The 12,725-nt window shown below is 56.8% G+C and overlaps 1 protein-coding gene across 1 annotated transcript; it reads left to right on the top strand.

Moving 5' to 3' along the window:
• The first annotated feature begins 486 nt into the window (after positions 1 to 486).
• METTL18 (methyltransferase 18, RPL3 N3(tau)-histidine) lies at positions 487 to 7,988 on the top strand. Its single transcript, XM_078885763.1, has 5 exons — positions 487 to 713; positions 2,828 to 2,938; positions 3,497 to 3,733; positions 4,202 to 4,555; positions 7,110 to 7,988. Exons 1-5 carry the CDS (start codon positions 606 to 608, stop codon positions 7,803 to 7,805), a joined length of 1,506 nt encoding a protein of 501 aa, XP_078741889.1. The 5' UTR covers positions 487 to 605; the 3' UTR covers positions 7,806 to 7,988.
• Positions 7,989 to 12,725: the final 4,737 nt, after the last annotated feature.

Genomic DNA, 12,725 nt, shown 5'->3' with positions numbered 1-12,725 from the left:
CACCCACCCACCCACTCACCACCCACCCACCCACCACTTCACTCACCACCCACCCACTCACCCACCCACTCACCCATTCACCCACCCACTCACCCACCCACCCACTCACCCACCCACCCACTCACCCACCCACCCACTCCACCTCACTCACCCACCCACCCACTCACTCACCCACCCACTCACTCACTCACCCACCCACCTCACTCACCCACCCACCTCACTCCACCCACTCACTCACCCACTCACTCACCCACTCACTCACCCACTCACCCACCCACCCACTCACCCACCCACCCACCCACTCACTCACCCACCCACCCACTCACCCACCCACCCACCCACTCACTCACTCACCCACCCACCCACCCACTCACCCACCCACTCACTCACTCACCCACTCACCCACCCACCCACTCACCCACCCACCCACCCACTCACCCACCTACTCACCAAATCTTTCTCTCTGTTCATTCCTTTTCAGCTGCGACTGGCGCCCTCCGCTGGGATGACAGAGCCGGGAATATTTGAAAACAATTTTATTTTTTTACATTTTCTTGAACAAAAAAATAAACAACCCCCCGGATATAATCCTCCTCCATCTTGCGATGGATTTCAAGTTCAACTTCGCCATCGACGGCGCCTCTCCCGCCCACGATGGCTTCAGCAACGGAAGCTCGCAAACTCCGGCAAGCGGAGACTCCCCCGTGAACCAGGTCACTACGCTTGGAGCGTGCCGGAGACACTGAGAGCCTGGGTTCAAGCCCTGGGTCTGGGTTCAAGCCCTGGGTCTGGGTTCAAGCCCTGGGTCTGGGTTCAAGCCCTGGGTCTGGGTTCAAGCCCTGGGTCTGGGTTCAAGCCCTGGGTCTGGGTTCAAGCCCTGGGTCTGGGTTCAAGCCCTGGGTCTGGGTTCAAGCCCTGGGTCTGGGTTCAAGCCCTGAGTCTGGGTTCAAGCCCTGGGTCTGGGTTCAAGCCCTGGGTCTGGGTTCAAGCCCTGGGTCTGGGTTCAAGCCCTGAGTCTGGGTTCAAGCCCTGGGTCTGGGTTCAAGCCCTGGGTCTGGGTGCCTCTCTCTCAGGGGGTTCACGATGGCCGTGTCAGAGACACTGAGAGTCTGGGTTCAAGCCCTGGGTCTGGGTTCAAGCCCTGGGTCTGGGTTCAAGCCCTGGGTCTGGGTTCAAGCCCTGGGTCTGGGTTCAAGCCCTGGGTCTGGGTTCAAGCCCTGGGTCTGGGTTCAAGCCCTGGGTCTGGGTTCAAGCCCTGGGTCTGGGTTCAAGCCCTGGGTCTGGGTTCAAGCCCTGGGTCTGGGTTCAAGCCCTGAGTCTGGGTTCAAGCCCTGGGTCTGGGTTCAAGCCCTGGGTCTGGGTTCAAGCCCTGGGTCTGGGTTCAAGCCCTGGGTCTGGGTGTCTCTCAGGGGGTTCACGATGGCCGTGCCAGAAACACTGAGAGTCTGGGTTCAAGCCCTGGGTCTGGGTGTCTCTCTCTCTCTCAGGGGGTTCACGATGGCCGTGTCGGAGGCACTGAGAGCCTGGGTTCAAGCCCTGGGTCTGGGTGTCTTTCTCAGGGGGTTCACAGTGGCCGTGTCGGAGACACTGAGAGTCTGGGTTCAAGCCCTGGGTCTGGGTTCAAGCCCTGGGTCTGGGTGTCTCTCTCTCTCTCAGGGGGTTCACGATGACCGTGTCGGAGGCACTGAGAGCCTGGGTTCGAGCCCTGGGTCTGGGTGTCTCTCTCAGGGGGTTCACAGTGGCCGTGTCGGAGACACTGAGAGTCTGGGTTCAAGCCCTGGGTCTGGGTTCAAGCCCTGGGTCTGGGTTCAAGCCCTGGGTCTGGGTTCAAGCCCTGGGTCTGGGTGTCTCTCTCTCAGGGGGTTCACGATGGCCGTGTCGGAGACACTGAGAGTCTGGGTTCAAGCCCTGGGTCTGGGTGCCTCTCTCTGTCTCTCAGGGGGTTCACGATGGCCGTGTCAGAGACGCTGAGAGTCTGGGTTCAAGCCCTGGGTCTGGGTGTCTCTCTCAGGGGGTTCACAATGGCCGTGTCAGAGACACTGAGAGTCTGGGTTCAAGCCCTGGGTCTGGGTTCGAGCCCTGGGTCTGGGTGTCTCTCTTTCAGGGGGTTCATGATGGTCGTGTCAGAGACACTGAGAGTCTGGGTTCAAGCCCTGGGTCTGGGTGTCTCTCTCTCTCAGGGGGTTCACGATGGCCGTGTCGGAGACACTGAGGGTCTGGGTTGTGATGATGATAATGATTGTGATGATGGGGGTGATGTTGATGTTGTTGGTGGTGTTGGTGGTGGAGGCTCTGTTGCCCTTCAAGGAGGTGTTGTGGTGGTGATGATGATGATGGTGGTGATGGTGATGGTGATGATGATGTTGTTGGTGTTGTTGGTGGTGGAGGCTCTGCTGCCCTTCAAAGAGGTGTTGTGGTGATGATGTTGATGTTGATGTTGTTGTTGATGTTGGTGTTGTTGGTGGTGGAGGCTCTGCTGCCCTACAAGGAGGTGTTGTGGTGGTGATGATGATGTTGTTGGTGGTGTTGTTGGTGTTGTTGTTGATGATGTTGTTGGTGGTGGAGGCTCTGGTGCCCTTCAAGGAGGTGTTGTGGTGGTGATGATGATGATGGTGGTTGTGGTGTTGGTGGTGTTGGTGATGATGTTGTTGATGATGTTGGTGTTGTTGGTGGTGGAGGCTCTGCTGCCCTACAAGGAGGTGTTGTGGTGGTGATGATGATGATGTTGGTGTTGGTGTTGATGTTGTTGTTTGTGTTGGTGTTGTTGTTGTTGTTGATGTTGTTGTTGTTGATGTTGTTGTTGGTGTTGTTGATGTTGGTGGTGGAGGCTCTGCTGCCCTACAAGGAGGTGTTGTGGCCGCGTCGTCTGGACGAGCTCCTCGCCGGCAAAGCCGTCGTGACGGCCGCCCTGCCCGGAGTTTCCCCACCCCTCAAGCAGGTCAGAGGTCGCGGGTCGGAGGTCACGCGGTGCGCGGGTCGGAGGTCACGGAGAGAGAGACGCAGATGACAAATATAGAACCCACGACCTCCTGTAGACCAGGCGAGGTAGTCAACATCTCACAGGGTCAGAGATCGAACCCACGACCTCCTGTAGACCAGGCGAGGTAGTCAACATCTCACAGGGTCAGAGATCGAACCCACGACCTCCCGTAGACCAGGTGAGGTAGTCAACATCTCACAGGGTCTGGGATCGAACCCACGACCTCCTGTAGACCAGGCGAGGCAGTCAACATCTCACAGGGTCTGGGATCGAACCCACGACCTCCTGTAGACCAGGCGAGGTAGTCAACATCTCACAGGGTCAGAGATCGAACCCACGACCTCCTGTAGACCAGGTGAGGTGGTCAACATCTCACAGAGTCAGAGATCGAACCCACGACCTCCTGTAGACCAGGCGAGGCAGTCAACATCTCACAGGGTCAGAGATCGAACCCACGACCTCCCGTAGACCAGGCGAGGTGGTCAACATCTCCCCCACTCCACCCCTCTCTTCCAGGTGAGTTTTTCCTCCCTGGAAGCGCTGGCTTCAGCCGACGGTCACGGTGACGACGGTGACGGTCACGGTGATGGTGGCGATGGTGACGATGGTGGCGATGGTGCCGGGCGCCATCGTCGTCGCCGCGTGCCGTCTCTGGCGGGCGCCTGCCGCTCGACGCGTTGCGACGTGACCCCCGGGGCGTACGAGGGAGGCCTCAAGACGTGGGAGGGCACCTGGGACTTGCTGGGCCTCATGGCGAGAGGCGGGGGCGGGGGGGGTGGGGGGGGTGGGGGGGGTGGGGGTGGGGGGGAGGGTGTGTGTGTGCGTGAGGGTGGTGAGGATAAGGGTGTGTGTGAGGGTGTGCGTGAGGGTGTGTGTGTGCGTGAGGGTGTGCGTGAGGGTGGTGAGGATAAGGGTGTGTGTGAGGGTGTGCGTGAGGGTGAGGAGGGTGTGCGTGAGGGTGTGCGTGAGGGTGTGTGTGAGGGTGAGGAGGGTGTGCGTGAGGGTGTGCGTGAGGGTGTGCGTGAGGGTGTGTGTGAGGGTGTGTGTGAGGGTGAGGAGGGTGTGCGTGATGGTGTGCGTGAGGGTGTGCGTGAGGGTGTGCGTGAGGGTGTGCGTGAGGGTGAGGAGGGTGTGCGTGAGGGTGTGCGTGAGGGTGTGTGTGAGGGTGAGGAGGGTGTGCGTGAGGGTGTGTGTGAGGGTGAGGAGGGTGTGTGTGAGGGTGTGTGTGAGGGTGTGTGTGAGGGTGAGGAGGGTGTGCGTGAGGGTGTGCGTGAGGGTGTGCGTGAGGGTGTGCGTGAGGGTGTGTGTGAGGGTGAGGAGGGTGTGCGTGAGGGTGTGCGTGAGGGTGTGTGTGAGGGTGAGGAGGGTGTGCGTGAGGGTGTGCGTGAGGGTGTGTGTGAGGGTGTGTGTGAGGGTGAGGAGGGTGTGCGTGAGGGTGTGCGTGAGGGTGTGCGTGAGGGTGTGTGTGAGGGTGTGTGTGTGCGTGGCTTGAGGGTGTTGGACGTGGGCTGTGGGTCGGGCTTGCTGGGGATCTACGCCCTGACCAGAGGCCAAGCTCACTGTGTCCACTTCCTGGTACGTACACACACAGACACACACACACACAGACACACACAGACACACACACACAGACACACACACAGACACACACACAGACACACACAGACACACACAGACACACACACACAGACACACAGACACACACACACTCACACAGATACACACACAGACACACACAGACACACACACAGACACACACACAGACACACACAGACACACACACACTCACACAGATACACACACAGACACAACAACAACAACCGCCATTCGCCACTAAGTGGCGGTGACGTCACCACGACGCTTGTGCCAGGCCATGTGCACCTTGAAGTGTCGAACGCCCGCTGGCAGGAGGTCACGGGGCAGACCCAGCAGGTGCCACGGGTCGACTGACCGAGATGACCGAGATGACCGAGATGACTGAGATGACTGGCTGATGCACCAACTGTGCCCCCTACTGTGCCAACTTGCTGTGCTTTAGCCACCCGGCGCTCCACTCGTTGTTGTGAGCGTCGCTCCTCCGCCCTCCGTTGTTGTTGGAGGGCGACTGCCTCCAACTGCCCAGTAGCGTCCTTCACGAGCCTCCTCCACTGAGGCCGATCTTGACACCGCTGGTACCAGTCATCGGCAAGTCCACTCAGCTCTACCACATCACTCCATCTCTTCTCTAGCCCGTGCCGCGCCCGTTTAGCCCCCTCGATCCGGCCGAACAAAAGCTGTTTAGGCATGCGGTGGCTGGGCATGCGGGCTACATGACCCAGCCAACGCAGCCTTGCCTGCCGGAGTAGTTCACCGATGGGACTTTGTCCACATCTTTCAAGAATTTGTGAGCTCCTCACACAATCACTCCAGACCAGGTGCCAGCATCATGGTCAACTCGGGCATTGAAGTCACCCAACAAGATGACTCTATCCCGAGTGGCCACTTTAGCCAGCACCTGTGACAGGAGGTCATAGAAGGCATGTGACTCATCGGCTTTGCCTGCATCCCTCCACGGATGTTCGTCTTCGGTGGGGGCATAAGTAACCACGACCACCACTCCTCGCCTCCGGTTGATGGGAAGGCGAGCCCAAAGTAGCCTGGGGCTTACAGCTTCCCACAGCTCACCGCCACGCTCCCACGCCCCCTTCATTCTTTTGTTCAGAAGAAGAGCCACTCCCTGTTGTTTGGCAGTCTCCTGCCCCGAGTAGAGGACTGTCCACCCCTCATGGTGGCAGGAGCCAGAGCCGGTCCACCGGACCTCCTGAATCCAGGCGGTACCGGTCCAGCTCCCGACAGAGGAGTGGCAGCCTCTCCTCCGCAGTGAGCGTTCGAACATTCCACATGGCCACACGAAGTGGCTTTTCGTTGCTTCTGGAGGAGCCCCGAGGGTGAAGATTCAGTCTCCTGGCTCCGCCAATTGGGGTTTGGCCAGGAGACGTCATAGACGCCTGTCCCCCCGGGGCCTCCGGCACAAGCTTATTAGTTACATATTTCAGTCGTGGTCTCGTGGTAATTAATTGAAGGTGGAGGGGTTACCAGCCCCTCGCACCCGTCCAGAGCCCCCGTTTAGCCACTGTGGTGGTCACAGTCACCATGAGGGGAGAGGCCAATGGGCATTGACCCTCCCCCCACGCCCACGACAGAGTTGCCCGTCCGGCACCGCGAGGAGGTTGGAGGTTGTTTTGCCGGACACTCATACACTCACAACAACAACAACAACAACCGCCATTCGCCACTAAGTGGCGGTGACGTCACCACGACGCTTGTGCCAGGCCAAGTGCACTTTGAGGCTGCCACGTGAAGTGTCGAACGCCCGCTGGCAGGAGGTCACGGGGCAGACCCAGCAGGTGCCACGGGTCGACTGACCGAGATGACCGAGATGACTGGCTGATGCACCACCTGTGCCCCCTACTGTGCAACTTGCTGTGCTTTAGCCACCCGGCGCTCCGCTCGTTGTTGTGAGCGTCGCTCCTCCGCCCTCCGTTGTTGTTGGAGGGCGACTGCCTCCAACTGCCCAGTAGCGTCCTTCACGAGCCTCCTCCACTGAGGCCGATCTTGACACCGCTGGTACCAGTCATCGGCAAGTCCACTCAGCTCCACGTCCTCCTGTACCACATCACTCCATCTCTTCTCTAGCCCGTGCCGCGCCCGTTTAGCCCCCTCGATCCGGCCGAACAAAAGCTGTTTAGGCATGCGGTGGCTGGGCACACACACAGATACACACACAGACACACACATACAGACACACACACACAGACACACACACTCACAGACACACAGACACACACACAGACACACACACAGACACACACATACAGACACACACACAGACACACAGACAGACACACACACACAGACACACACACTCACAGACACCCACACTCACAGACACACAGACACACACACACACACTCAGACACACACACGCAGACACAGACACACAGACAGACACACACACACAGACACACACACTCACAGACACACAGACACACACACACTCAGACACACAGACACACACACACACACTGACACACTCACCCACCTCCCCCACCCACCCCCCCACCCCCCCCACCCCCCCACCCCCACCCAGGACTACAACGAGGAGGTGCTGCGTGAGGTCACGATGCCCAACGTGCTACTCAACGTAGACCATGGTGACCATGGCAACCGTGGTGACCTTGTAGACCATGGTGACCATGGCAACCGTGGTGACCATGGCAACCGTGGCGTCAAACGCGTCGCGACCGACCAATCACCTTCCTCCGAAGCGGACGACGACCGCCATCACCACCGTCACCATGGCGACCACCTCCCCCGTCACCACGGCGACCACCTCCCCCGTCACCACGGCGACCACCTCCCCCGTCACCACGGCGACCACCACCACCCCCTCTTGGACCGCTGCCGCTTCTTTGCGGGCGACTGGTCCGCCGTGGAATCGGCTCTCTCCACCGGCGGTGGACTCACTGGTGGACTCGAAGGTGGACTCAGAGGTGGACTCCGCTACGACGTGGCCCTCACCTCCGAGAGCTGCTACCGCCCCGACTCGCTGCGCCGTCTGCACTCACTGCTGGTGACTCTGCTCGCACCGGGGGGCAGGGCCTACGTGGCCGGCAAGCGGCACTACTTCGGCCTGGGGGGTGGCACGGGGAGCCTGGAGCGCTACGCTGAGGCACGGGGAGAGATGGGGACCCGTGTGGTGTGGGCGAGTGGGGGGGGTGGGGAGGGTGGAGGGGGTGATGGGTTACGGAGGGAAGTGTTGGAGATGTGGCCTTTGGTGAGATGATGATGTTGATGTGGCCAGTGGTGAGATGATGATGGTGGTTTGGTTGATGAGATGATGACAATGTGGTCGTTTGGTTGCTGAGTGGGTGATGGTGGTGGTGGTGGTGGTGTGGCTGGCTGGATGATTGAGTGAGGGTGAGGTGGTGGTGGTGGTAGTAGTGGCTGGATGAGTGAGTGAGTGTGAGTGAGGTGGTGGGGGAGGTGGAGGTAGTAGTGGTGGTGGTGGTAGTGGTGGAGGTAGTGGTGGTGGTGGAGGTAGTAGTGGTGGTGGTGGTAGTGGTGGTGGTGGTAGTGGTAGTGGTGGTGGTGGTGGTGGTAGTGGTGGTAGTGGTGGAGAAGGTGGTGGTGGTGGTGGTGTGGCTGGCTGGATGAGTGAGTGAGGGTGAGGTGGTGGTGGTGGGGGTGATGGGTGGAGCTTTCTGCGTGCTATATAAAGACATCAACTGAAGCTCCGTTGCTGTTCATGGTGGTGATGATGGTCAGCCAGCCAAGATGACTCAACACTGCCACCCATAGACTCAACACTGCCACCCACAGACTCAACACTGTCACCCATAGACTCAACACTGCCACCCACAGACTCAACACTGTCACCCACAGACTCAACACTGTCACCCATAGACTCAACACTGCCACCCACAGACTCAACACTGTCACCCATAGACTCAACACTGCCACCCACAGACTCAACACTGTCACCCACAGACTCAACACTGTCACCCATAGACTCAACACTGTCACCCACAGACTCAACACTGCCACCCATAGACTCAACACTGTCACCCACAGACTCAACACTGTCACCCATAGACTCAACACTGCCACCCACAGACTCAACACTGTCACCCATAGACTCAACACTGTCACCCATAGACTCAACACTGCCACCCACAGACTCAACACTGTCACCCATAGACTCAACACTGCCACCCACAGACTCAACACTGTCACCCATAGACTCAACACTGCCACCCACAGACTCAACACTGCCACCCATAGACTCAACACTGCCACCCATAGACTCAACACTGTCACCCATAGACTCAACACTGCCACCCACAGACTCAACACTGTCACCCATAGACTCAACACTGCCACCCACAGACTCAACACTGTCACCCATAGACTCAACACTGCCACCCATAGACTCAACACTGTCACCCATAGACTCAACACTGTCACCCACAGACTCAACACTGCCCACAGACTCAACACTGTCACCCACAGACTCAACACTGTCACCCATAGACTCAACACTGCCACCCATAGACTCAACACTGTCACCCACAGACTCAACACTGCCATAGACTCAACACTGCCACCCACAGACTCAACACTGCCATAGACTCAACACTGTCACCCATAGACTCAACACTGCCACCCATAGACTCAACACTGCCACCCATAGACTCAACACTGCCACCCATAGACTCAACACTGTCACCCACAGACTCAACACTGGCATAGACTCAACACTGCCACCCACAGACTCAACACTGCCATAGACTCAACACTGCCACCCATAGACTCAACACTGTCACCCACAGACTCAACACTGCCATAGACTCAACACTGCCACCCATAGACTCAACACTGCCACCCATAGACTCAACACTGCCACCCACAGACTCAACACTGCCACCCATAGACTCAACACTGTCACCCACAGACTCAACACTGTCACCCACAGACTCAACACTGTCACCCATAGACTCAACACTGCCACCATAGACTCAACACTGCCACCCACAGACTCAACACTGTCACCCACAGACTCAACACTGCCACCCATAGACTCAACACTGTCACCCACAGACTCAACACTGTCACCCACAGACTCAACACTGTCACCCATAGACTCAACACTGCCACCCATAGACTCAACACTGCCACCCATAGACTCAACACTGTCACCCACAGACTCAACACTGCCACCCATAGACTCAACACTGTCACCCACAGACTCAACACTGTCACCCACAGACTCAACACTGTCACCCACAGACTCAACACTGTCACCCATAGACTCAACACTGCCACCCATAGACTCAACACTGTCACCCACAGACTCAACACTGTCACCCACAGACTCAACACTGCCACCCATAGACTCAACACTGCCACCCATAGACTCAACACTGTCACCCACAGACTCAACACTGTCACCCACAGACTCAACACTGTCACCCACAGATTCAACACTGTCACCCATAGACTCAACACTGCCACCCATAGACTCAACACTGCCACCCATAGACTCAACACTGCCACCCACAGACTCAACACTGTCACCCATAGACTCAACACTGTCACCCATAGACTCAACACTGTCACCCACAGACTCAACACTGCCACCCATAGACTCAACACTGCCACCCACAGACTCAACACTGTCACCCACAGACTCAACACTGTCACCCACAGACTCAACACTGTCACCCATAGACTCAACACTGTCACCCACAGACTCAACACTGTCACCCATAGACTCAACACTGTCACCCATAGACTCAACACTGCCACCCATAGACTCAACACTGTCACCCATAGACTCAACACTGTCACCCACAGACTCAACACTGCCCACAGACTCAACACTGTCACCCACAGACTCAACACTATCACCCATAGACTCAACACTGCCACCCATAGACTCAACACTGTCACCCACAGACTCAACACTGCCATAGACTCAACACTGCCACCCACAGACTCAACACTGCCATAGACTCAAGACTGTCACCCATAGACTCAACACTGCCACCCATAGACTCAACACTGCCACCCATAGACTCAACACTGCCACCCATAGACTCAACACTGTCACCCACAGACTCAACACTGCCATAGACTCAACACTGCCACCCACAGACTCAACACTGCCATAGACTCAACACTGCCACCCATAGACTCAACACTGTCACCCACAGACTCAACACTGCCATAGACTCAACACTGCCACCCATAGACTCAACACTGCCACCCATAGACTCAACACTGCCACCCACAGACTCAACACTGTCACCCACAGACTCAACACTGCCATAGACTCAACACTGTCACCCATAGACTCAACACTGCCATAGACTCAACACTGCACCATAGACTCAACACTGCACCATAGACTCAACACTGCACCATAGACTCAACACTGCACCATAGACTCAACACTGCACCATAGACTCAACACTGCACCATAGACTCAACACTGCACCATAGACTCAACACTGCACCATAGACTCAACACTGCACCATAGACTCAACACTGCACCATAGACTCAACACTGCCACCCATAGACTCAACACTGCACCATGACTCAACACTGTCCATAGACTCAACACTGCACCATAGACTCAACACTGCCACCCACAGACTCAACACTGTCACCCACAGACTCAACACTGCCACCCACAGACTCAACACTGTCACCCACAGACTCAACACTGCCACCCATAGACTCAACACTGTCACCCACAGACTCAACACTGCCACCCACAGACTCAACACTGTCACCCACAGACTCAACACTGTCACCCACAGACTCAACACTGTCACCCACAGACTCAACACTGTCACCCACAGACTCAACACTGTCACCCACAGACTCAACACTGTCACCCACAGACTCAACACTGTCACCCACAGACTCAACACTGCCACCCACAGACTCAACACTGTCACCCACAGACTCAACACTGTCACCCACAGACTCAACACTGCCACCCATAGACTCAACACTGTCACCCACAGACTCAACACTGTCACCCACAGACTCAACACTGTCACCCACAGACTCAACACTGCCATAGACTCAACACTGCCACCCATAGACTCAACACTGCCACCCATAGACTCAACACTGCCACCCACAGACTCAACACTGCCACCCATAGACTCAACACTGTCACCCACAGACTCAACACTGTCACCCACAGACTCAACACTGTCACCCATAGACTCAACACTGCCACCCATAGACTCAACACTGCCACCCACAGACTCAACACTGTCACCCACAGACTCAACACTGCCACCCATAGACTCAACACTGTCACCCACAGACTCAACACTGTCACCCACAGACTCAACACTGTCACCCATAGACTCAACACTGCCACCCATAGACTCAACACTGCCACCCATAGACTCAACACTGTCACCCACAGACTCAACACTGCCACCCATAGACTCAACACTGTCACCCACAGACTCAACACTGTCACCCACAGACTCAACACTGTCACCCACAGACTCAACACTGTCACCCATAGACTCAACACTGCCACCCATAGACTCAACACTGTCACCCACAGACTCAACACTGTCACCCACAGACTCAACACTGCCACCCATAGACTCAACACTGCCACCCATAGACTCAACACTGTCACCCACAGACTCAACACTGTCACCCACAGACTCAACACTGTCACCCACAGATTCAACACTGTCACCCATAGACTCAACACTGCCACCCATAGACTCAACACTGCCACCCATAGACTCAACACTGCCACCCACAGACTCAACACTGTCACCCATAGACTCAACACTGTCACCCATAGACTCAACACTGTCACCCACAGACTCAACACTGCCACCCATAGACTCAACACTGCCACCCACAGACTCAACACTGTCACCCACAGACTCAACACTGTCACCCACAGACTCAACACTGTCACCCATAGACTCAACACTGTCACCCACAGACTCAACACTGTCACCCATAGACTCAACACTGTCACCCATAGACTCAACACTGCCACCCATAGACTCAACACTGTCACCCATAGACTCAACACTGTCACCCACAGACTCAACACTGCCCACAGACTCAACACTGTCACCCACAGACTCAACACTATCACCCATAGACTCAACACTGCCACCCATAGACTCAACACTGTCACCCACAGA

Source organism: Lampetra fluviatilis, unplaced genomic scaffold (genome assembly GCF_964198595.1).
Source record: "Lampetra fluviatilis unplaced genomic scaffold, kcLamFluv1.1 SCAFFOLD_504, whole genome shotgun sequence".
NCBI classification, from domain to species: Eukaryota; Metazoa; Chordata; class Hyperoartia; order Petromyzontiformes; family Petromyzontidae; genus Lampetra; species Lampetra fluviatilis.
This window is presented reverse-complemented; position numbering and strand designations above follow the sequence as displayed.

Bases quoted from the DNA above. Each gene is read 5' to 3' on its own strand.
- METTL18 (XM_078885763.1), top strand. From the start codon at position 606: ATGGATTTCAAGTTCAACTTCGCCATCGACGGCGCCTCTCCCGCCCAC. The intron at 2,939-3,496 runs GTCAGAGGTCGC...CCTCTCTTCCAG, and splicing joins TTTCCCCACCCCTCAAGCAG to GTGAGTTTTTCCTCCCTGGA. The intron at 3,734-4,201 runs GCGAGAGGCGGG...GTGTGTGAGGGT, and splicing joins GGGACTTGCTGGGCCTCATG to GTGTGTGAGGGTGTGTGTGA.